The sequence below is a fragment of the Salvia splendens genome, chromosome 2 (assembly GCF_004379255.2).
Source record: "Salvia splendens isolate huo1 chromosome 2, SspV2, whole genome shotgun sequence".
NCBI lineage: Eukaryota > Viridiplantae > Streptophyta > Magnoliopsida > Lamiales > Lamiaceae > Salvia > Salvia splendens.
In genome coordinates, this window is record NC_056033.1 from 35,892,208 (window position 1) to 35,916,786 (window position 24,579).

Consider the following 24,579-nt stretch of genomic DNA (forward strand, 5'->3'; position numbering starts at 1 on the left):
TGGACGAATTGAAGAAAACACTCCTTAGCGCGATCGAGAAGAACGCACCACCTATTTCCCCAACTAGGAACTACAAGGGTACAGAGCAGGGAAATCAAGGACCAGACTATGATCAGCCTAATGATTTCGTTAATATGGAGCAAGTCAATGCTGCGGGGTACTATAATTCTAATGGGAATTGGATCCAGGGAAGGCAGCGGGACACACCATGGAGGGACCATCCGAACTTTCGATGGGGAGACGGGAACCAAAATCAGAGCCAAGGTCAGAACCAATACAACCCCCACCCGAACCAGAATCCCAACCGTGGCCCAGCAAATCCTGACCACCAAGCCAACTGGTCAGGAAGGAACCAACAAAACCATAACCAGAACTCACAAAACCCGAACCCTGTTTATATACCACCCCACCAGAGAAACTTTCAAAATTACCAGAATCAGCCTAATCAGGGTCAACAACATCAGCAGAACCAAAACCAGTTCCAAAACTAAAACCAGAACCAATATCACCAAGACTAGTACAACCCTCCTGGCCAGTATAACCACTACCCATCTAACCAGAACCATCAAAACTTCCAAAATTACCAACCCAACCAAAACCCCCAGTATAACCAGCACCAAGGGCCAAATCAGTCCCAATATCCTAACATGTCAAGACGATCTATGGAGGATATGATGGGAGAATTGCTTGCTTCGCAGCAGGGCATCAAGGGTGAGTTGCAGTCCAATAATAAAGTAGTGCATGGGATGCAGAATGCCCAGAAGGAGCATAAAGCGAACATTGATATGATGAATAGGCAGTTGGCCCAGCTGGCAAGTTCGATGGGTGAGTTAAAAGGAAATTCAGGGAAACTCCCGTCTACAGTCCATGTGCCTGAGAAAGCAAACGTGAGCAAGGTCACATTGCGGCCCGGTACCTCCTATGAGGGGCCCAAACCAAAGAAGTCCAGTGGGGAATCAAGTGGAGCAACATTACTGAGAGACGCTGTCTCGGAAGAGGAGCTACACAAACCTCTACCCCAAATGCAAGATCCATTTTTCTTGAGTGAGGAACCGTCGAGAAACAGTGAAACCGGAAGCAGGCAGCCCAAGGTGGACTCATCTAAGGAAAAAGAACTGACGAAGGAAACTACAGCCCAGAATGTGCCCGAGAAAGACTCCGGGAAGGCTGTCAAGGAGCTGGTCGAAGAAGATAAAGGGAAAAAGCCATTCCCTTATCGTTTCGTGACCAAGAGGAAGAAGGAAAACCCAGTGGATTACATGTCAATTTTTGGGAAGCTGGATGTCACCATACCATTCCTCCAAGCCGTGAAGCTACCCCCGCTTGGAAAATTTATCAAAGAATTCATAGCCGGGAAAGCCCAGAAGGATGGGAAGATCATGGTGGAAGAGATAGCGTCAGCAATTGTGCAAGAAAAGCTCCACCCAAGAGAGCAGACTCGGGTATGTTCACTTTGCCTATAACTATAGGAGATGTAAAAATCGAGCATGCAATGTGTGGAGCTTCTATAAATGTTATGCCATTGTCAGTTTATAATCGGCTGAAGGGAGTAACGTTATCTAGCACTAGGGTATTAATCTAACTGGCTGATAGGCCGTGTATAAGTCCTGAGGGAGTGTTAGAGAATGTGTTGGTGAGAGTACATGATTTTACTTATCCTGCTGACTTTTACGTGATCAAGATGGGTGAGTCTGAAGCTAGGGAGTCTGGCGGTATTTTGTTGGGAAGTCCATTTCTTAGGACAGCCAAGACGATTGTAGATATGGCTGAGGGAACAATTTGTATTGATTTTCATGGAGAAAAGTTTACCTTTGATATCAATGAGGCCATGAAAAAGCCTATCGATTCTGACCACCAAGCCAACTGGTCAGGAAGGAACCAACAAAACCATAACCAGAACTCACAAAACCCGAACCCTGTTTATATACCACCCCACCAGAGAAACTTTCAAAATTACCAGAATCAGCCTAATCAGGGTCAACAACATCAGCAGAACCAAAACCAGTTCCAAAACTAAAACCAGAACCAATATCACCAAGACTAGTACAACCCTCCTGGCCAGTATAACCACTACCCATCTAACCAGAACCATCAAAACTTCCAAAATTACCAACCCAACCAAAACCCCCAGTATAACCAGCACCAAGGGCCAAATCAGTCCCAATATCCTAACATGTCAAGACGATCTATGGAGGATATGATGGGAGAATTGCTTGCTTCGCAGCAGGGCATCAAGGGTGAGTTGCAGTCCAATAATAAAGTAGTGCATGGGATGCAGAATGCCCAGAAGGAGCATAAAGCGAACATTGATATGATGAATAGGCAGTTGGCCCAGCTGGCAAGTTCGATGGGTGAGTTAAAAGGAAATTCAGGGAAATTCACTTCTACAGTCCATGTGCCTGAGAAAGCAAACGTGAGCAAGGTCACATTGCGGCCCGGTACCTCCTATGAGGGGCCCAAACCAAAGAAGTCCAGTGGGGAATCAAGTGGAGCAACATTACTGAGAGACGCTGTCTCGGAAGAGGAGCTACACAAACCTCTACCCCAAATGCAAGATCCATTTTTCTTGAGTGAGGAACCGTCGAGAAACAGTGAAACCGGAAGCAGGCAGCCCAAGGTGGACTCATCTAAGGAAAAAGAACTGACGAAGGAAACTACAGCCCAGAATGTGCCCGAGAAAGACTCCGGGAAGGCTGTCAAGGAGCTGGTCGAAGAAGATAAAGGGAAAAAGCCATTCCCTTATCGTTTCGTGACCAAGAGGAAGAAGGAAAACCCAGTGGATTACATGTCAATTTTTGGGAAGCTGGATGTCACCATACCATTCCTCCAAGCCGTGAAGCTACCCCCGCTTGGAAAATTTATCAAAGAATTCATAGCCGGGAAAGCCCAGAAGGATGGGAAGATCATGGTGGAAGGGATAGCGTCAGCAATTGTGCAAGAAAAGCTACCACCCAAGAGAGCAGACTCGGGTATGTTCACTTTGCCTATAACTATAGGAGATGTAAAAATCGAGCATGCAATGTGTGGAGCTTCTATAAATGTTATGCCATTGTCAGTTTATAATCGGCTGAAGGGAGTAACGTTATCTAGCACTAGGGTATTAATCTAACTGGCTGATAGGCCGTGTACAAGTCCTGAGGGAGTGTTAGAGAATGTGTTGGTGAGAGTACATGATTTTACTTATCCTGCTGACTTTTACGTGATCAAGATGGGTGAGTCTGAAGCTAGGGAGTCTAGCGGTATTTTGTTGGGAAGTCCATTTCTTAGGACAGCCAAGACGATTGTAGATATGGCTGAGGGAACAATTTGTATTGATTTTCATGGAGAAAAGTTTACCTTTGATATCAATGAGGCCATGAAAAAGCCTATCGATTCTGAAAATCTATGCTATGTGGATGTAATTGACCCTCTAGTCCAAGATTTTCTTGACACTGAATTATTGCAGGAAAAGCTACAAGCATTGGATGTATATGGACAGGATGATATAGAGGCAGCTGCATGGTGTGACCTGATCAGTAGCCAAGGGTTAACTGATGAAGAGATAGAAGGAGCTATTAAGGACTTCTGCCAGCAATCAGAATTTATTAGAGCCGCAGGGGCTAAGCTACCAGTCAGTACAGCAGATGGAAAATTAGAAAAGAAAGGGGATGCTGCAAGAAACCCTCTCCCAGCAGACACACTTCCCCCACAAGTTGAATTGAAGAAGTTGCCAGCAACCCTGAAGTATGCCTTTCTCGGGGAGGAAAACTTATATCCGGTGATAATAAGCAGTAGCCTGACAAAGAAGCAAGAAGCAAGGCTACTGACCGTTCTAGGTAGGAACATGAAAGCAATTGGATGGAGCCTTACAGACTTGGTGGGAATAAGCCCTGACGTCTGCATGCATCATATTAGGCTAGAAGAAGGGGCGAAGGCACATCGAGATTCACAGAGAAAGGTGAATCCCAACATGCGGGAGGAAATATTGAAGGAAATCTTGAAGTTGTTGTCATTAGGGATTATCTATTCGGTGCCCGATAGCGAGTGGGTCAGCCCTGTGCACATGGTCCCCAAGAAGTCCGGGATTCAAGTGGTTCAAAATGAGAGGAATGAGCTGATCCTGACAAGGCTAGTCACTAGTTGGCGGATGTGCATAGACTACCGCAAGCTGAACGCCGCGACCAGGAAAGACCACTTCCCCCTACCGTTCATCGATCAAATGTTGGAGCGTCTGGCTGGGAAGAAGTACTTTTGTTTTTTGGATGGGTACAACATGTATTTTCAGATTTACGTGAATCCTGAAGACCAGAATAAAACTACCTTCACCTGCCCATTTGGAACCTATGCTTACAGACGCATGCCGTTCGGACTTTGCAACGCTCCGGGAACATTTCAGCGATGCATGATGAGCATATTTTCTGATCTAATTGAGGAGTGTATAGAAATATTCATGGATGACTTCACAGTCTACGGAGACTCTTTCGACTCATGCCTTCGTCATTTGGATGTAGTCTTGGAGAGGTGTCGAGCGAAGAGCCTAGTCTTGAATTTTGAGAAATGTCATTTCATGGTCATAGAGGGCATCGTCCTAGGGCATGTGGTGTCAGAGAGGGGTATCCAGGTGGATCAAGCCAAATTGGACATCATTTCCAAACTACCTTTTCCTACCGACCAGAAGGAAATAAGGGGTTTTCTGGGGCACGCGGGATTTTATCGCCGATTCATTAAAGACTTCGCCAAAATTGCCCAACCTCTCACCAGACTCTTCCAAAACGAAGTAGAATTCAATTTTGATAATCAATGCAAGGCTGCTTTCAACTTGCTCAAGGAAAAGCTGATATCCGCACCGATTATCCGGGCTCCTGACTGGGATCATTCGTTCGAAGTGATGTGTGATGCCAGGGATTATGCAGTAGGAGCGGTTCTGGGTGAGAAGATCAAGGGAAAAAGGTATGTGATCTTTTATGCATCTAAGACATTGAATCAAGCTCAAAGGAATTATGATACCACGGAGAAGGAGATGCTAGTCGTGGTTTATTCATTCGAGAAGTTTCGGCAATACTTGTTGGGGTCAAGGGTCATCGTTTATACTGACCATGCAGCCATTAAGTACCTGGTTACCAAGAAAGAATCCAAACCCCGCTTAATCCGATGAGTACTCTTGTTACAAGAGTTCGATTGGGAGGTGGAAGACAAGAAAATGGTCGAAAATACTTGACCACAAAAAGAATGAGAAGGAATAAGGGTGGCGAAACCACAAGACGCTACTGACCAGTTGGGAAGCAACTTCGGAAAAAGTCTAGCCAAGCAGAAGTGGCAGCCGAAAGCCTGAGCGCACACAGTTCCCCGCATCAGAATAAAGTAATGATTTTTGAACCTTAGAGCCTTAGGAACAACCACCCCAAACACTATAACCCAATAGCCCCGTTACAAGCCTAAAAGACCTTCAGTAGCCGCACGTGAGATTCAGTAGCCGCACGTGAGATCTAAGTCCGAAGCATCTGTGGTTCAGGCATAGCTGGGGTTCCATCCTGATCAGTAGGATACATCCTGTGCTCGACACGACACCTGACACAAACCTGCTCTTTCAGCGCCCCAAACCGCGGCTCCTCCGCAAAGTAGTCTTCATATAGCCGCTGATGTGCAGCTACGTGATCCCGATCAATCACTGCTCGTCGGTGGATAACGGGTGGAGGTAGAGGTATCGCCAGCTGCAAGGTCCCTTTGTATCAATCGGTTTATCTTGCGGGACGTATAGGCCTCAAACTCTTCGTTCATTTGCCGTTCGTACTCCTCAGCATCACCATCACTACCACCACTACTACCACCCGCGTTACTCATTTAACGTTTTGCTCTTGTACAAAAATTAAGATGGAGAGAAAACTCGTTAAAACAAGTGGTGCGAATAAAAATGACGTGCAAATCGCGTATATATAGTGTTTCGAAAAATTTTAAAAAAATTGAGTTGGCCGATCGCTCGCCGATCGGGAGCCTGCAATGGCGGCCAGTCGACCGGCGAACGGATCGGCCAGCGCCCGAAAATCGGCATCGGGTCGCTGATTTTTTACCGAAATGGCACTCGCCGGTTCCAATGGTTTGACGAGTGGACCGTTCAGCGCCGGGAATCGGCTAACTTGTCCGCTCGCCGCCATTGAAGATGCTTTCATTTCAATCATGAGAATAATGTAAATAGAGAAAAAAGGTTACCTTCTTTCTACTTTTCAAAAATGAAAATTGGAGGTTTGGTCATCACTACCTACTCCACCACCCAACACAATAAATATAGTATAATGTTTTATTCATACTAAAAAAATAAAATGAATGATTAGCTAAGTGCACTAATAGTTGGCCATGTGAATAGCTCAAATCCTGCAAATTTTCTGTCATTTCGAATGTCTACTTTCCGCTCAATTTTTTATAGTGCGTATCGATTCTTCAATATTATAGCACATTGACATATGAGGTATGACAGATAAATTTAGTTGCAATAACATACTATAATGTATTAAAATATATAATATTAATTAGAAATAATAAAATATTTATAAAATATAATCTATTGTTTAGATGGATGTATTTAAATTATATACATAAAATTTCAATTCCTAAGATGTCCTTGTAAATAAATTTTTATATTTCAATATATTTACTTTTAATATGCATTTTCTTAGATCTGATGTAATGCGACACCATATATGTTTTAAATCAAAATTTTTGTTGAATTTTATATTGCATGAAAAGAAAATGTGCACTACCAATGATTCCCAATAGCATATACTAGTACTCAAAGTAGTTCAATACAATCTCAATAAAACTAAAGAGACTACGTTTAGAGCATCCGCAATAGCATATCAGAGCACGGACTAGCCATAGGCTAGCGGGAAGGGTGTGGGGGACGTCCACTATTGTGTTAGGCTAACGCGACGGAGTCTCGAAGTCGGACGAGCTCTCATCCGCGGACTAGCACGGTTAGCCGATGGCTAGCCGATCGCTCGTCTGCTATTGCGCGGACAAGCGATCGGCTAGCCGTTTTTTAATTTTTTATTTATACTCTATATTTACAACTCATTGCTCTTCATTAATTTAATATTTGATAAACACCAACAATTAAAATGAATTAATCATATTTTTTTAATTTGAACTATGTATATATTTTTTATGAAATAAATGGTTGCACTATCTCCACGTATTCGTGTTGAATTTTTAATTTCATGTATGTGAATTTGTTTGGTTGGCTAGTCCTAGTGTTAGTCTATTATTGTGCTGTGGGACGTACTATTGTGAAGGCACCCAGCAGTAATCTAAGAATCGAAACTACTCCTAATCAGTCTAATCTAATCAATCAAATCCTAATAAATATTCTAACTGGTCAAATTGAAACAATTACAAATCAAACATTATTTTCTAAAAGAATATGAATATGTATGAATTTTTAGTACCCCTGGAACTTTTTTAACGGTAATACTTTACTGTCATTATTTAAACCCCACAGTTATAAATTTCAGCTCAATTATACTGTATTTCTCTAAATTCGATATTTTTTTCTTACTGTATTTCTTTTTTGCTTATCATTTTTTACTTCCCTCACCCATACATATAAAATTTAATGTAAATACATAAAGATATCCCCAAAATATAATTTGTAATCAATTCAATTGTTTGGTAGTACATGATTTATTCTGTAGTATGAATTTGGGATGATCCTAATTTTGTTGAGATCTCAAAGATACCGTTAAAATTTATAGATGGTAGTTTTCTAATGATACATAAAGTTGTTGCTACAATAATTTATAAAAAGATATTAAGTTATATGATGATAATAATTTTTATTACACCGTATAAGTTACAAATATTGTAATGTTATAAATGTTAGTTCATGTGTGTGGGACTGTGGTGGTCGTATAGCTCCGTCGAATTGGAAAATTGATCGAGTTGTAGTAATTATTACTGTATAAAATAGTGTAAGCACTAACTATGAATAAAACACAAACTCAAATATCTGGGTATGTGATGACGGGCCGACGCATCAGGCCTGTAGCATTCATTAGAAATTGTTGGCCCGATATTGAAACTTGGCCTGCTTTGATTTTGAGGCCGTCCATTGTTTGTTTGTAATTCTGCATGCCATCCGATTCGATAACACAATTGTTATATGGATAATACATACATACTCTCTCGTTCCCATAAAAATATGAGCACTGGATATTACACGAGAATTAAGATAAAATTGATGAAGTAAGAGGGATGAGGAGAATGTTATGGTAAAGTAAGAGAGATGAGTAGAATAATAGTTAAAATAGAGTTAGTGGATAGTGAGACCTACATTATTTAATTGATATAACTTTAAAAAAATGGAATGCACATATTTTTGTGGGACGGACGAAAATGGAAAGTGCACATATTTTTATGGGACGGAGGGAGTATTATTCAGAGAATGAACCTAGCACCTAGAGTTATTTGGTTTGGCATTGACCTTAGAATTGAAGTCATGGCTTTTGGATGGGTGAATAATATACCTATCTACTTGGTTTGCGCTCTTATATTTGCTTCTATTCTATATACTTTTGCTATTTTCAGGTAGGGATGTTAAAGCAGCCTGCACCCCGTGGATGGCCTGAATAGCCCGTTAATTTTAATTAATTAGGGTTGTCTCGAAAGCCGTTGGTTGACCCGATTGACATCTTTATTTACAGGTATTCTTTGATCCTGTACATATATGGAAATGCAACATTATATTTGACATTCCACGACTTCAATGCATCAAAGTACTTGGAATGCGCATATTATTGAAATAGTCTCTGCAAATAATACTACACAATTATAATACCTTATTCGTATTATTATATTTTAAAATTTCAATAACTTATTATAATTGTCTTCAGCCTCATCATCGTCGTCGTCATCATCCATATTTCTTAAGAGTGCAATATATGAATATTTGAAAAAAAATTAATTGGGAGTGTTACTTGGTGGCTTTGTTGGGACCGGGAACTCGGACATGGCCAACTCGGCTGAGGCGCGTCTGTTTAGGCGTTCATATATGCGGGGGCATCTGGCACTAATGGATTCGTAATTTGTGCCTTATTCTAAAAATAGGTCTCCAATCAAAGTTGTTATTCAATACTTCATCCGTCCCACAAGAATATGCACTATTTCCTTTTTAGTCCGTCCCACACGAATATACACTTTCTAATTTTGAAAACTCTTTTCTCTCTAATGAGGTGGGACCCATTCTCCACTAATAATACTTTATTTACCTTTACCAATTTTGTATTAAAATCCGTGTCAAACTCAAAGTGCATATTCTTTGGGGACGGATGGAGTATCTTATTTCCACTAGTTGCAAGCTATGATGCTTTTGGAATATTGGGGGACATCATGTAATAACATGAATAGCCATGTCCACCGGTTCAGACACTTCTCTGACCAATATGTCGAGCACTCTCGGTGAAACAACAAGACATATCGGCATCAATAGTTGTCGAGAAGGTAAGATGTTATGTTCACCATCACCGCAATTGATAAGGAAATCATCAACAAGCTTTCTAAATATCACATAGTCTCGGCATCAATAGTTGTCGAGAAGGTAAGATGTGATGTTCACCATCACCGCAATTGATAAGGAAATCATCAACAAGCTTTCTAAATATCACATAGTCTCAGTCAACTCTCTCTCTCTCATCATTATCGTCGTCATGTGATATACATGCCACAATGTGTCAAACTATAACAAAGAACTTAAGTAAATAATGAGATAAATGAATGCAACGATAAAACAATTACTCTCTCCGTCCCTCACTAAGTGAGACATTTCTTTTCGACACAAGATTTAAGAAAATGAAGTTTTGTTAGTAAAGTGGAGAGAATAAAGTAAGATAGATGAAAAAAGTAAGAAAGAGAATGCCCAAAAAAGGAATGACTCACTTAGCTTGGGACGTCCAAGGAATATGGATCACTTTAACATACGACAGAACGATACTTACAACCATCGTTGCTGAGGATGCAATGGTGTTCATCCCCACATTTGCACGTGTGCCCGACTGAGTGGCGGATGTAATTGTTATTTTGTTATTCCGCTCCATATAGGCTCAAATTCTGGCCATGCTCCAACTGGTTCCAACTTCCAAGTAATGATCAGTCACAAAGTCGAATATTCTCTCCCATTGTTAAATATATATCACATACGCAACAACTCAATCCTTATGGTTTTTCCCTCGAAGGTATGAATGAAGTGCCTCCAAACTGTCGCACAACTCGTTCAGCCTCATGTGGCTTGACAATAGCCCCAACATATACTCTCTCCGTCCCTGAAAATTTGTCACCTTTCACTTTTACTATTTTTGGTAGTGAACCCTACATTCCACTAACCCATTCACACTCACAATTTATTATAAAACTAATATATAAAAGTAAGACCCACATGCCACCACTTTTTCAACCCACTTTCTATTACATTTCTTAAAACCCGTGTCAGGTCAAATGGTGATGAATTATTAGGGTACTCCCTCCGTCCCAACTAAGTTGAGACAAAACTATTGGGCACGAATATTAAGAAATTATGTTGAAAAGTAGGAGAGCGGAATAAAAAGGAAAGAGAAAAAGAGAGTAAAGTAGATGGTGGAATAAAATAAGAGTGGTTGAATGTTTTATTTTTTGTTAAAAAAAGAAATGACTCAATTTAGTTGAGGCATCCCAAAAAGGAATACGACTCAATTTAGTTGGGACGGAGGGAATACTTTTTTTCTCACTTTTACTTTATTCTTTTTCATTTAACCAAAATTCAATGTCCAAAAACTGTAGTCAAAACAAAACAACATTTTTTATAAGCGTTTAAAAACCCTAAAACTCAAAAGAAGGTAAAACAAAAAGTAGGATACTAAAAATAAGCCCACTAAACACCACTTCCTAAATATGTGCCTAAAAGAAATGTGTCACATGTAATGGGATAGAGGGAGTATGTCATTATTCTCCAACAATTGTTTATGTTATGGCAAATGTCCGGCAATGCTCGACCCATGTAAGACCAAATATTTTGTCATAGGCCCAATTCCATGATACCGAACCATATCTCATTTTAATTAGCTACCGACGACTGAAAACATAGTATACTAACTAAAACACCATAATAAAGTACTACCTCTGCACAATAGGAGTCACATTTTATGTGAACACGAGTTTTAAGAAATACTAAAGAAAAGTGGGTTGAATAAGTTAGTGGATTATAAGTATCACATGTATATATTAGTTTTATAATAAAATGCGAGTGGAATAAGTTGGTGGAATGTAAGACCCACTTACAATTTATGGTTAAAAAGAAATGTGACTCTTCTCGTGAGATGAAAATGAAATGACAAAATATGACTCTTATTGTGGAACAGAGTCATGAAGGTAGTAAGAGCATCCACAATAGCGGACGTCCGACCGGCGAGCGGTCGTCTGTCCGGGACGTCCACTATTGGGGCAGACGAGCGCGTGAAGGACGAGCCAGACAGACTACTTCTCGTCCGTCGGCTTGTCCGCTATATCACCAAATCCAATTATGTTGTATCCTCCCCAAGGATCAAACATTCGAGGGATTTTGAGAAGCATCGGAATGCCATCTTCTCCACTTCCATTCAAGGCATACTAAACTTTGTTTAAATTATTTTTTATTGCATTGTATTAGTTTTAATTTTTTTATTTAATAAAATTATTATTGCACTTTCTCCGCCGTATTCGTGCGAAATTTTAATTTCGTAATTGCGTATTTGTGAATTTTTATTATTGTGCTTGTCCGCCGGGATGTCCTAGTGCTTATCCATTATTGTGCAGTGGAATGTCCTAGTGAAGTGCCAGTGGGGTGGGAAGTCCCAGTGACGTAGCCGAAGGTGTTTTTGGGAAGTCCTAGTACTGGTCCGTGGGAAGTCCTTCCTCTCGTGATGCTCCCATGAATAACGAAGTTATGACGTCATATATCAGCAATGTGACGTAAGCCTCACCTGCAATTCAATTTTCATCTTAACACACATCTAATCACACAGACACGCACACGCAGAGGCAGAGCGATAGATATACCATCTGTTTGCGGCTAATATCCATAGATTTCATTCACTCTGAAGCAATTTAACATCAGCCAAAACATTGTCCCGTTTACATCTACAACTCTCTGTACATCTACGTTTTGTATGTAATTATTGATCAATCTCCTGCCCACCGCCATTTCCACAATTCAAAGCTTCGGTTAGCACCAACTGTTGTTTCTTTTTTTTCACCGCTTCACAATTTTCAGATGCGGGTATAAATTATCCCCTCCGTGGCTACGTGAATAACGAGGCAAGTTCTCTTCTTGCTTTCTTTCATTTTCTCCTATTTACATTTTGCACGTTCGAATTTGATTGGGGGCAGCGGCTGTTATTGCTTTATTTTTGTATTTATCTTTTTCAAACATCAATTCTTTGTTACGGTTCATGGAATTGATTAGTATTTGTTATTGCTGTCGTTTCAGTGTTACTGATTAAGGGGCGGAAATTGCTAGGGGTTAGGAATTTGAATGGGGTGGGATTGGGAATTAGGGCTTTCGCGGACCAGCATTTATCTCTTCATGGTTGGCTCTATTTTATCTCTTAATGTTTTGGGAGTTTAAACTGTTTAGGTGGGCCTAGAATTTCGTTTTAAGCTGTGCAGTTTGATAAATGTGTAGTCTTGGTAGGGCAGTTATGCTCCCAGGGTTTTGTTAAATTTTGTAAGAGTTTTTTGGGCGCTTTTGAAATTGGGATATTAGATACTAATATGAAGTGTACTTCAGCGTAATCGTTAACTGTATCATCGTTTTTTCTCTGTGAAGAATGCTCCGCGTATCCAAGTTTGCATATTTGAGTTTCCGAAACTCAGAATTGTAATTTTAATCCAAGTTTGCATATTTGAGTTTCCGAAACTCAGAATTGTAATTTTTAATCCAAGTTTGGTTGGTGATCTCAGGACTTGGGATTTAGGTATATATGCAAGTGTAGTAAATCAAGGAAAAATATTCCACATTCATTCTGTGGATGCCAACACTGATAACTCACCAACTTTAAACCTATCACTTGGGAGATCACATTGTTTGAGATACCCACTTATCATAAACTGCTCACATATTGGATACCCCAGATTCTCACCTCAGATATGTTGAATTGGCTAATTTGGCTTATATAACGAGTTTGCACGAGTGAATAACAATTTCAACCCTGCACATTAGTTCAACTTAAGACAATAATTTTGATGTGCGACAATGTATTTTTCCTAAGCACTGGTTTGGCTTCCAAAATCGATACAAGAGTGATATTATCATTCTTTGTGGTTGTGGTAAGGACATTGTCATAACTCTTTACAACCTTTTCCGCAGGTATATAGCTCTGAAGTTTATTATCTTGACTTCCTGTAGTTGCAATTTTTAGTGCAATGACAGAAGCTGATAGTGAAATAATAAAACCGGAGGTATGCTTGTTATTTTTGCGCCCAAGACATCTCAGTTATCTTATGTGTGAATTTAATCTTATACCTTAACATATTTTACCCCACACTCTTTCCATATCATTTGCTATATGCTCTGTAATAGTTCTGCATATTCATTCAACTTAATGACAGTGCCTGCTCATGGTCATAGCTATCGATTTTTGTTGGCTCTCTAATTGATGCTGATTTATATTACTTGCACGGTGTATGCATTACAGATGCTAAAGGCATATGTTTGGCTTCAAACTTCGGATGGTTCTATCCAGCTAGTAGAGCAAGAAGTTGCTATGTATTGCCCATTTATATGTCAAGAAATACATGCTGGCATGGGATCTTCCAAGAATTATCCCATCTCTCTTCCTTCACGTGTCAATCCTTCCATGCTGAGCTTGATACTTGATTACTGCCGATTCCATCAAGTACCAGGACGTTCCAACAAGGTTGTATTGGTGAACTTTGCTTTTTCATGTGACCTGATAACCTTTTAGTGAAGAATTAGTGACACGCTTTATCTGATGAGATGGAAAAATAAGTTCATGGTTTTTGTTATACTTGAATGCAGGAGAGGAAGTCATTTGATGAGAAGTTTGTTCGAATGGATACCAAAAGGCTTTGTGAACTGACATCTGCTGCTGACAGCCTGCAGCTGAAGCCATTGGTTGATCTCACTAGTAGGGCTCTTGCACGGGTAATTGAAGGAAAGACTCCAGAAGAGATCCGAGAGATATTTCATCTCCCTGATGATCTTACAGAGGTGTTCTGTCGTTGCCAGCAGTGTACATGCTTAATTTCCTTTTCACTCTTGGGGAGAATCCTATTATTCTTATCTTCTGTTTCTTTATACGTTCCTTTCCTATCGATACAGGAGGAAAAGTTGGAACCTATCAAAAACACCATTGATGATCCTAGGATTCGGCTTTTGAATAGATTGTATGCTAGGAAGAGGAAAGAATTAAAAGAAAGAGAGAGGTTGAAGGTGATCACGTCATTGTTTTTACAGTGTCATGTAATTCCACCTATATTACTTTAGGTTTCTATACCACAGTGAACAGAGATGTTCAGCTTCGATATACTGCTTGAAAGTGGTTATTCAGTATGCGATACTTGAGACTGAGACAGGCTTTAATGTGTTCTTTAGAATGTTGAGACTGAAGAGGATCACGGGGACGAGCGTTCAGTCGATGACTTGTTATCTTTTATTAATGGAGGCGGTGAAGGTATTAATCGTTATTTCACTTCTGAAAATAAAAAAAACATTTAATTTCCTAATATTCGACATATATCTTCCGATCAATTAGAAGATTAGTGCTACTACTGTCAAATTCATAATTGTTACCTGCATAATAATACATGAATCATTGAGAAAAATAATTTATTTAGACTTCAATTCTAGGATGTAATACTCCCTCCGTGCCAAGGTAGTTGAGTCGTATACCTTTTTTGTTTGTCTCAAGGTTGTTGAGTCGTTTCCTTTTTGGGTAAAAACTTTATTCTCTCTCTTCATCTCTCTTACTTTATTCTCTCTATTACTTTCCTCTCTCCACTTTAACCTTTAACAAATCAATTTCTTAAATCCTGTGCCCAAAATAAATGCCCCAACTACCTTGGGAGGGAGGGAGTATGAAGGTAAATAGGGTGTGATGTAATTAGTGTTCCTAGAATTTTTGTCTTGCTTGTAGTGCCTCAAGTTATGATGAAATCAAATGAGCTCCCATCCCTTTTATCATTCTAGGGTGGGCATTTAATATGTATCTTTTTGCAGACTCTAAGGGAACTAGAGCTTCTAAGAGTAAAAAGAAGAGCCGTAAAAGGAAAGATCTCAAGACTGCTTATTCAAACTGCACAAGTACTTCAAACAATACCTCTTCTTCAAATCACGATGTAGATGTGAACAAGAAGGTGGGAGCCCTTTTAATTTGCTTAGTTTTGGCATATGGAACATGGATTCATGCTGCTTATTGATAGCATGTTTCCTCTTTCCGCCTTGACTGAGGGAAACGGCTGTAGGTATCAGTACATCATTTTTCTAACTTGTTTCAGCTGACTTTATTATGTGCTGCAGGAAACAAATGAGCTTCATTCTGAGTCTGGTAATCCTTCATTACATAACAAGCTTCTTAATGATGTTTGTAATGCAACTAAGCTGCTCGACCTTGAAGATGACGGATTAGCAGCTGAAGATGAGTTTGATGGGATTGATCCTGCACTAAAAGAAAAACTTGACAGGTACAATTACTGTCTTAAGTGCTTTTTATTGGTCACAGTGAACTCTACTCTAGAAGCTATGTGGTCACAATGTTAAAAAGTTGGAAGAATACAATGATGGGTGTTAAAAGTATTTTGGATACATGCTTGGTCGCTCGTCTCTATCATGAATCATTCTAACTGAGTGGTGCAGTTGTATGCGGCTGTTTATCTCTTAGCAATTTCCATATATTTAATTGTCGGACAAACATCTCATGCAAAGGCCCATGCTTAAAATCTAGAAATAACTTATCCGACTACTTAGTTATAGGCTCTATCATGGAGAAAGAGAACTTTCCCCAATTCGCTCCACCCATACTCTAATGCGAGATTGGTACTTTTTTGTAGTTATTTGAACCAAAGAGTGCACACATGTATGGGGCATTAGGTTATCAAACTCCTTTAAAATTAAATTATTTATCCTTCTTATGAGACGTGCTTTACGGTCCCAGTGTTCTTATTCACTTAACCTTTGCTATTATATGTTTATTATCTTGGCAGCTTATGTTTCTGCTTTGATTCAATCACTTGTTTGAACTTAAAAAGCAAGTAGTATTTATCTGTTGCATCTTGAATTCATTCACCAACCTTTTCAATATTGCTGCCACAAACTTCCGTTTCATGAAAACTAGTAGCTTTTGTTAAAATGTTAATAATATAAATTCGACAACAGGTACAACTTCACATTTTTAACATGTGGTACTTCTTTGTGGACTGCATTTTTATTGTCTCCCGGAAGATTTGGAGTCCACTGAAAACTTACTTTTTATAGTCAATTGTGGTAAATCAAACTTGCTCAATCTACTTGCATCTTGGACTCTTGTGCAATGCGTCTCTTGGAAGTTTATTTTTTTCACAGTTGATCAAATTGATTTGATAGCCTTTTTGTCCTTCTCATGATACTAATTCAAATGCTTCTTTGAAACACTTATTCTGTAGACTGCTGCAAATAATGAATGGGGCAAATAGCTGGCAAATATAAATTAGCACGGCTGTATATTCTCCATGCTCGTATAACTGTTTTTTTTTTGTTTTGTTATGTCTGACTAATCAGGGAAGTAGAAGACTTCGCGAGAAGGTTAAATTCAGATTGGCCAGAAATAATGCAAGAGGTTCTTTCTCGAGGTCAGGAGAGAAGACCTTTACCGTTAACAGTCAATGGGAATGGTTCCTTGAGGAGATATACAAGTAGGTATCTTTCGTGTTACTAATGTCTTCCACGTCAACCAAAATATGGTCTTCTTTCATGTCATTTACTATAGTGATATGGAAATATCGCCATGTAACAATGTAACTCAAAATTATAGGAGCTTTACATGCAGAAACATCAGCTAAAACTCTTGCTTGGCGCATGATGCATGATTGAGAACTCACATTTGTTTCATTCCCCAGGCTCGGATCAGCGCCACAATTGATACCCCGGAAACACCTATGAACCGGAAACACCTATGAACTTCAAAACGGACAGTTGACCAGAAAAGTTAATGGTTAGCACCCTACTGACAGGTTGGTTATGGCATGCAAGCTTCGACCAGAGCATACATCCGAATGGGATTGGCATTTCAATTTCACTGGGAATTTTTTGACATTGTTATTCAATTTTGACACTTGACCTCCACAGCAAACAATAAGGGAAAGAACACGCTTTCAAGATGCCGATACCAGCCAATTTTGCTCCTCTCTTCATCGTTTTTCTTCGTCTGTTACCTTTTCTTCGCTTTCAAGTTGGCCTACTTACTGTTGGTTGTCATAATTTTCTCTCGTGTTGTACCAGCCAATTTGGATTAGAGATCTTATTGCTGAAAGTCAACAGCCAAATGAGTTATAGTGTTGTAAATATCAACAAGTTTGATGCTTTCTTCTAGTTATTTAAAGTTAAATACAGTTTGTATTCTTCGGTCAAAATTTGCAAAATTTTTCTAACTTCCATTTATTATGTAGTAATTCTTAAAGACTCATCTATCTAATCTGTCATTCAAAGTAAACTAGACTTATCTCTATTGATGAACGAATGCATGGAATCATCGTCAAATTGCAAATAGCTCTTTTTTCAAGTTAGAAAACAGAATCATACAATCTGCAGCACTTCATTCTCAGTTTGGCTTCTAATATGTATCTACATACAACATATTCTCTGAGGAAATCCTCGGACATGGCATAGCTCAGTTATTGTTCATCTGATCGGAGACGAACATGGGGGCACAGCCTATCAGGCTCACCCCGGGACCACAGATGCTTCAGATCACCTCTCTTCTTCCCTAATGAGATCAATGTGCCTGAAACAGAAATACAGAAACAATCACCCAGCTTAAGCTCCTGACCAAATGCAGAACCAAAAAGATCGATGCTTTTCTAGTCTAGGGTTCTTGTAGGTGCCTACCTAGTGTAAACGGCACAATGTAGAGCAGTGCAGGTTGGCCATGGCCATCCATCAAGTTGAGAGCCACATATGTAATCAGAAGCCCTGTAATGAATCAGAAAACATGTAAATCCCATCATGTGGAAGATGTTCATGAGAAAAACAATGATGTCGTGGGGAATCGAGCCGTACCTAAGCCATAAGCCAGCATTGCCCAGAGGAAATATCCAGCCTTCAGGCTTTTCTTGGACAGCCAGTCATACCTGCAGATACGATAGAATATGATGATGCACGACTGCATGCAGCACGATAATAGGCATTGCTACTGCATAGATTCAAACCTTAGGGAAAAGGTGACGAGTAGTCCGGGCAAGATGATATCACCAAATCCAATTATGCTGTATCCACCCCAAGGATCAAACATTCGAGGGATTTTGAGAAGCATTGGAATGCCATCTTCCCCACTTCCATCACCACGAGCTACCTGCAAGATTAGGGAGCCAACATGTTCATATATGAAAATTTACTTGTCCAGTCTCTAGGGACGAGGATGGGTGTGTCGTACTCACCACTATCATCACACTCTTATGGAACCACCACTTGGAGACAAACACCCAAAATATATCATACAGGAAGGCACAACCGAGGAGAACTGTTCCCACCTAGAAAGACGAAGATGTATTCAGGTGATGTCAAGAATATCCATTTCGAGAATTTAATACAAACTCAAGTGTCCTGTAATGTTACAGCAACAAACAATGGGGCTCGAGCTTAGTATCGAGGCTTCTTGTGTATAGCCAAAAGATCATGACAAGAAAATATTCTAAGTGAACATCAGGTAGCATCCTCCCTATCGAATGCCTGTTTATTGAAGCTATCACGAAGCAGTAATCGAGTATTGCACAAGTATCAGCAATTACCTTCAGATTTGGAACTCGTATTATCTGCAGAACGGTAATTATCAATGCAATACCCTGTCACACAGAGAACAAAGTCAGTGTTCGTGCATCCAACCAGAATCCATACAATTATCAAAGACTAGTCAAAATTTTCAATTTTACTCCAACCAGTATCTAAATAGAGATTTATAGGTAACTACAGTGTGACCAAGTGTGACCAAATCCAGATAGCGGAAGACAGCAAATGTAAATCAGTATTTGTGGTAGAGTGGTGTTAGAGCTGATGCAATTATGTCAATAATCGCAAAGAAACAAGAAACAGTTGATTCTTACGAGTATATCTTGACCAATCCAAGCATAGGAAGTTTTGCGGTATACAGCCCATAAGACTGCAAAGGCTACGCAGAATGGAGAAACACCAACAGTTAAATATGACACAGCCCCCACAAAAGGTACTTTGACGAAGGTCTCCGCAGCATGTTCAAACCATCTGAAACTATATAGAATTCTGCAAGTTAATGCTTTGACAGAAAGTCATAACCATGGACTTGTTAAGCAAAAGATGTATGAACCTAGATGGAAGTAAAAGCACCTGTAGACAGTTCATTACATTGCTCACCTTGCTTCAAAATTATAAGCAGTCCTCCACCCAATTTCAAGAGGGGGGGGGGGGAGAAATTATAGTGGCATATGGCACTCTAAAGGGTTTTTCTTTTTTTGTTCTAGACCGCGATTATCATTCCTCGATTGTACTGGACTTTTTTTATTCCGACTTTGGGAGAGACGCATGACCCTCATGCGTCTCCTTTTAATGAAACGCATGACGGAGATGCGTCTTTCATAGAGACGCATGAGGGACATGCGTCTCTCAATTTTTTTGGTTTTTTTTGAACGACGCATGAGCGTCATGCGTCTTAGGGAGAGACGCATGAGGCTCATGCGTCTCTAATTTGATTCCAGGTTATTGCTCCGAAAGATCAAGAGCAGTATTGGAATTATGCAAATATAGATAAGTGTACATTAGAAATAGAGACTGAATAATAATTTTATTATTTCACGCAACGTGTAAGATGAAGCAGAGTTGATATGCATGTTTTGTGGTGGTGAAGACACGTTTCACTGAATCATCTCTAACTTGACCCACCAAATAAGATTATATACAATGCATATATTGATCTATATAAATGATAATCAATCTCATAATGGAAGAGATGCAAAAATGATGGAGGCCAGAAAAGAGGAGTCGGAGAAGAAGCAGCAAAATGATGATGATGGTGATGAGATGGGTAAAGCTAGAGAGGTGATTCGAGCTTCCTTCATTTCTGGAGCTGGCTGGAGATCATATATTTCTGGAGCTGGCTGGAGAAGTTGGTAAATAAAGTTCTTCAATAAATTAGAGACGCATGAGCCTCATGCGTCTCTCCTTAAGACGCATGACGCTCATGCGTCGTTCAAAAAAAACCGAAAAAATTGTGAGACGCATGACCCTCATGCGTCTCTATGAAAGACGCATCTCCGTCATGCGTTTCATTAAAAGGAGACGCATGAGGGTCATGCGTCTCTCCCAAAGCCGGAATAAAAAAAATCCAGTACAATCGAGTAATGATAATCGTGGTCTAGAACAAAAAAAGAAAAAACCCGCACTCTAAAGAATGAAAATAGAAACGGGAGAGCGATGAATGATAATAGAACAAATGTATCATAAACCCTTTGAAACCCAGTACATTTTTAGGCAATACTTAGCATAAATAAACTGAAAATTGAAGATAAGTTTAATGGACATTTTTCCTTAACAACCCACGTCCTATTCTTCTATGAAAAAACAGGAAATGGCGAGATATTGTAGTTTGAATAATAGGATATATACCATGATAGTAGAGCCACCAGACATGTTTGCAAACCCTGCAGTACAAGACAAATGAATCAGAGTTGTCTAGAATCTTCAAGTGATCCAACTAGTCAATTGATTTACATACATAATAGTAGTGACAAATACAACTTAAAACATGTTGAGCAGCCAAGTACGATACGATTCAAGCTCCGGAAACAATATGAATTCAAGCATAAGAAACAGAATGCAATCACTCTCACTCAAGCTATTTGGTAAAAGCAACTAAATCTTAAGACCAAATGGTAAATTGGATTAGACTGCCTTGTATTAATACAAAGAACATTTCCATCAACATAAACCTAGCAGAAAAAAATGGAAAGCATGGTGCGCTATCATACCTCTACACCACCTATGCAAAAGACAACCACAAGAACCTCAATGAATGCTGACGACATCAACTTGTAGAGCATAATCAAGAAACATGAGGCGATCACAACGAACAAAACAGCTGAAGTTGTGTTGATGTCCACAACACCACTGGAGTGGCCGGTTTCATCAGTAAGGAATTCATCAGCGCCGTCCTGCTAGGTTGACATTACACACATGTGAGATGACCTGATCTTCCCTGAGACTCATTTACTGGGTTATGAATATGTGTTGTTACCTTTACGAGCTTGTCGTGCTCTATAGCTGCTTCTCTGGCACTCCACGCAGACCAATAAGATGCACATAAAATGGTACCAACAGCCATTAGCCATAAGAACACTTCAGCCACATCAACCTCCGGTCTTTGTGGAGAGTACATCTGAATGGATACTGGAAATAAGGACGAGCCCATCAATAATAATGCAAGGAAAATGATATACAGGTAGGATGAGGAACATGACTAAACTACGAGGAAGTAATGCATTTAGCACCAGAATGGCATAAATCTAAAAGGTGAAGAAGCCAGTTCGATCTTCAACAGATTTGAGGCACCTCACAAGCTTACCATGAGAACTGTTAGTCATACTTTCTTTCAAGCTTTGTCCAGCATCTTGTGGGAGCATGACAACAGGTATACCAACACGTACATCAGTTTCATTTGCTTCACAGACCATCTTGAATAGTTCTGAAAATAAAAAAGCCCGTGGAGTGGTGCCATATCAAACCAGTGATGATATCATGCTAAACAATTTGTTGTATCATGATAAAAACAGGGTCGATGATTACATCCATATGCATTGTTTTCAGTTGGGCAATAGCTCCAACCCTAGTGATTGCTTTCGAAAATGTTTTGCAATAATAACTGACGAAAATACTAACCAGAAGAGACAATAACTCCAGATAGAAAGTCACATGGTTAAAATAAGCCTACTGGACAGCAATACTACAATATAAGCTTTTCTAGAAAGAAGCGAGACTAATGATGACGAGAGAGCATTTACCTTTTTCATTGTTTATGATAAGTAAAGCAGAAGCCCCAGCGTCTTCAGCAACATTTCCTTTGGTGACAAAGCTACAATTGCCACGGTGTACCAAGATAACCTCACCTGCAAGCTAAAGCACACAAAAAAAAGGAAAGATCAGAAGCAGTATGAATGATGAATCTTCACAAAATCCAATGAGAAGCTGTGACACTTTTACATGAGACTCATTTTGGTGAAAGTAGAGTGACAAATGGGAAGGAAGAGAGAAGAGACCTTATTCCTTGGTGTACTACAACAATCAGGAGGGTCTGCAAGAGCAAGTTTAGTTTGGTTGGCACGCTTCTCTTTTGATTCCAAGGACTTCCCAAATCGCGCTCCAACACCCACAAACTCAGCCACTTCTTTGCCATCTACCCAAACTGGTACTTTAACCTAACAAAGAAAACAATAGAATTCAATGCATGTGAAATAGAAACCGAAACATGACATGATATAAAACTCCGCAAGGAGGAAAGGATGGAGCTTGAAATAAGAGGGGATTCCACACAACAAGGAAGTGCACCTCCAAGATGGATATGATACAAAGCATCAATGAGTTATTTGTAATGTAACGAGTTAAATAATCCCGGATACAGGCACAGCCAAGGCACACTTATAGCACATATACAATCGGCTTAGAAATTCCATAATTACGCTTGTATGGTGAAGCTAGCAAAAGAAGAAATTTGGAAGTAAGACTTTATTAAGAATCAGAAAAGGCAGCAAATCAAAATTACTGCAATAAAACCAAAATCCCTTTCCCAATGATATTTCAAGCTGCCAAAAAACGAGATGGTTATTCCAATTCAACGATAAGCCAATAATACAGCATAAAATCCATTGATATCCGACTTGTAATGCCGATAATAGATCATATCCGAAAAGGTCAGAAACAGCGATGAATACAAATTACTAGTACTTCATATCCACTACACTAGAAAAGGGGATTTCTAGATACATAAAACTAGGAAACTCTAACAAAGCCCTATCCCAAATAAAACCTCAGAGAACATGAAAAACACCAAGACTATAATAAATACAGTTTTTCACCAGCTCTAAAAACAAAACCAGTCAACCCTAATCACCCTGTAAAAAAACAGCAAACCAGAACTAATGATGTTCAATATATAGGAAAAACTTAAATTACATACTGTGAATGAAAACAGGACTGAAAGCAGAATATCTAGCTTGAAAATAAGATATAATGAAAAAAGATAGGAATTTTACAAGCACGAAATTGTTTTCACAGCCCGGCCTCTTCGGAGCAGTATCGTCATGGTGAACTATATCACCTGCGCAAACAACGGAACTGCAAAGCAAAGCTGCAACTGCAACTGCAAAGAGAGAACTGTAGAGACCACCGTTTCTCAACTCCATCCCAAAATTAAATTATAAAAACTTCAAGAAATACTAATTTATTGAAGATCAGAGGAAAGGGGTCGGTCAATTATCAAATTCCCCCTTCCCAATTCAATTAATGGGAACATTAAAATTTATTAGATGTGAACTGGGACACAGAAAGCTGAGGACATTAGATATGTACGACGAAAAGGATGCAATAAAAAGGAGGAATGAGACTTCTTTGGCTTTCCCCTTTTCGTTTTATTTACTTTTTACAACAAACAAGCCGTGTTTTAGCGTTCAACTGACTGTGGAAACAATCTCTTAACCGTAAACACAGCTTTGGCGCCCGCCTAACCATGTGCTGATTGATTTTTAGTACAAGTCGGTGCAAAATTGCATCATGCTCAAACATTAGTGCATAATTAAAATTTATTCAATTTATCATTTTTTATCTCAACGGTGATGACTCAGGTGTGATGTTTAACTACCTATCAACATTGATGTTAATGTTATACATGTTATAATCTAAATATTGTAGAGAAGCAATAGAGAAAAATAAGGTGTGAGAAATAATATTTCAAAATTGGAAAGATTTATTTTATCAATAAAAATGGATTGATGTGTTTCAACAAATTTAATTGGAAACAATGTTTTTTATGCGACAAACTTTGTTAAAGAGATACATAATTTAATTTGGTCGCATTGGATCTAATAAAACTAGAAAACGAAATTCTCCAATATTTGAAAAAAATTGAAGGTATTTAATCCACAAGACCACAACTATATTAATTGGTGACAATACATTAGCATCAATTTTAAAATACTTTAAAAAAATTATTAAAATTAGTAAACGAAGTGTTATATGTGTGTTGGGAGATAAAAAAAAGGCGATATAGGAAACCTGAAACCTGAAACCGGTTAGGTCGGTCATCTACTCCGTACCGCTGAGCTCGGATCCGATGCGGCATTTTCACATAACCCCGCCAATGTTGCTTCGACGCC

The 24,579-nt window shown here is 39.3% G+C and overlaps 2 protein-coding genes across 4 annotated transcripts; one reads left to right on the plus strand and one right to left on the minus strand.

Annotated features, from left to right (window-relative positions):
- Positions 1-11,988: 11,988 nt before the first annotated feature.
- On the plus strand, positions 11,989-17,601 carry LOC121792494 (SKP1-like protein 21). Of its 3 annotated transcripts, XM_042190469.1 has the most exons (11): positions 11,989-12,291; positions 13,343-13,434; positions 13,671-13,892; positions 14,015-14,206; positions 14,318-14,428; positions 14,591-14,669; positions 15,215-15,351; positions 15,515-15,542; positions 15,612-15,678; positions 16,751-16,888; positions 17,089-17,601. In XM_042190469.1, exons 2-11 carry the CDS (start codon positions 13,399-13,401, stop codon positions 17,129-17,131), a joined length of 1,053 nt encoding a protein of 350 aa, XP_042046403.1. In that variant the 5' UTR covers positions 11,989-12,291; positions 13,343-13,398; the 3' UTR covers positions 17,132-17,601. The 3 variants fall into 3 exon arrangements, with proteins under 3 accessions (XP_042046403.1, XP_042046401.1, XP_042046402.1); XM_042190467.1 differs by having other exon boundaries at positions 11,990-12,291; positions 15,515-15,678; XM_042190468.1 differs by having other exon boundaries at positions 11,991-12,291; positions 15,515-15,678; positions 16,751-16,884.
- Positions 17,602-17,670: 69 nt separating this feature from the next.
- On the minus strand, positions 17,671-23,832 carry LOC121792472 (signal peptide peptidase-like 4). The gene is made up of 14 exons (XM_042190431.1): positions 23,461-23,832; positions 22,468-22,626; positions 22,213-22,324; positions 21,777-21,896; positions 21,450-21,601; positions 21,184-21,366; positions 20,822-20,856; positions 19,288-19,450; positions 18,976-19,029; positions 18,625-18,717; positions 18,397-18,539; positions 18,248-18,318; positions 18,077-18,160; positions 17,671-17,972 (listed from the first exon to the last, which is right to left on the minus strand). Exons 1-14 carry the CDS (start codon positions 23,608-23,610, stop codon positions 17,863-17,865), a joined length of 1,629 nt encoding a protein of 542 aa, XP_042046365.1. The 5' UTR covers positions 23,611-23,832; the 3' UTR covers positions 17,671-17,862.
- Positions 23,833-24,579: the final 747 nt, after the last annotated feature.

Excerpts from the sequence above, each read along its gene's own strand:
- LOC121792494 (XM_042190467.1), top strand. The coding sequence starts at position 13,399 with ATGACAGAAGCTGATAGTGAAATAATAAAACCGGAG. Across the intron at positions 14,429-14,590 it reads AAGAAAGAGAGAGGTTGAAG|AATGTTGAGACTGAAGAGGA; the intron begins GTGATCACGTCA and ends TGTGTTCTTTAG. Across the intron at positions 16,889-17,088 it reads TTGAGGAGATATACAAGTAG|GCTCGGATCAGCGCCACAAT; the intron begins GTATCTTTCGTG and ends TTCATTCCCCAG.
- LOC121792472 (XM_042190431.1), bottom strand. The coding sequence starts at position 23,610 with ATGGAGTTGAGAAACGGTGGTCTCTACAGTTCTCTCTTTGCAGTTGCA. Across the intron at positions 21,367-21,449 it reads AGCACGACAAGCTCGTAAAG|GACGGCGCTGATGAATTCCT; the intron begins GTAACAACACAT and ends TCAACCTAGCAG. Across the intron at positions 18,161-18,247 it reads AATGCTGGCTTATGGCTTAG|GGCTTCTGATTACATATGTG; the intron begins GTACGGCTCGAT and ends GATTCATTACAG.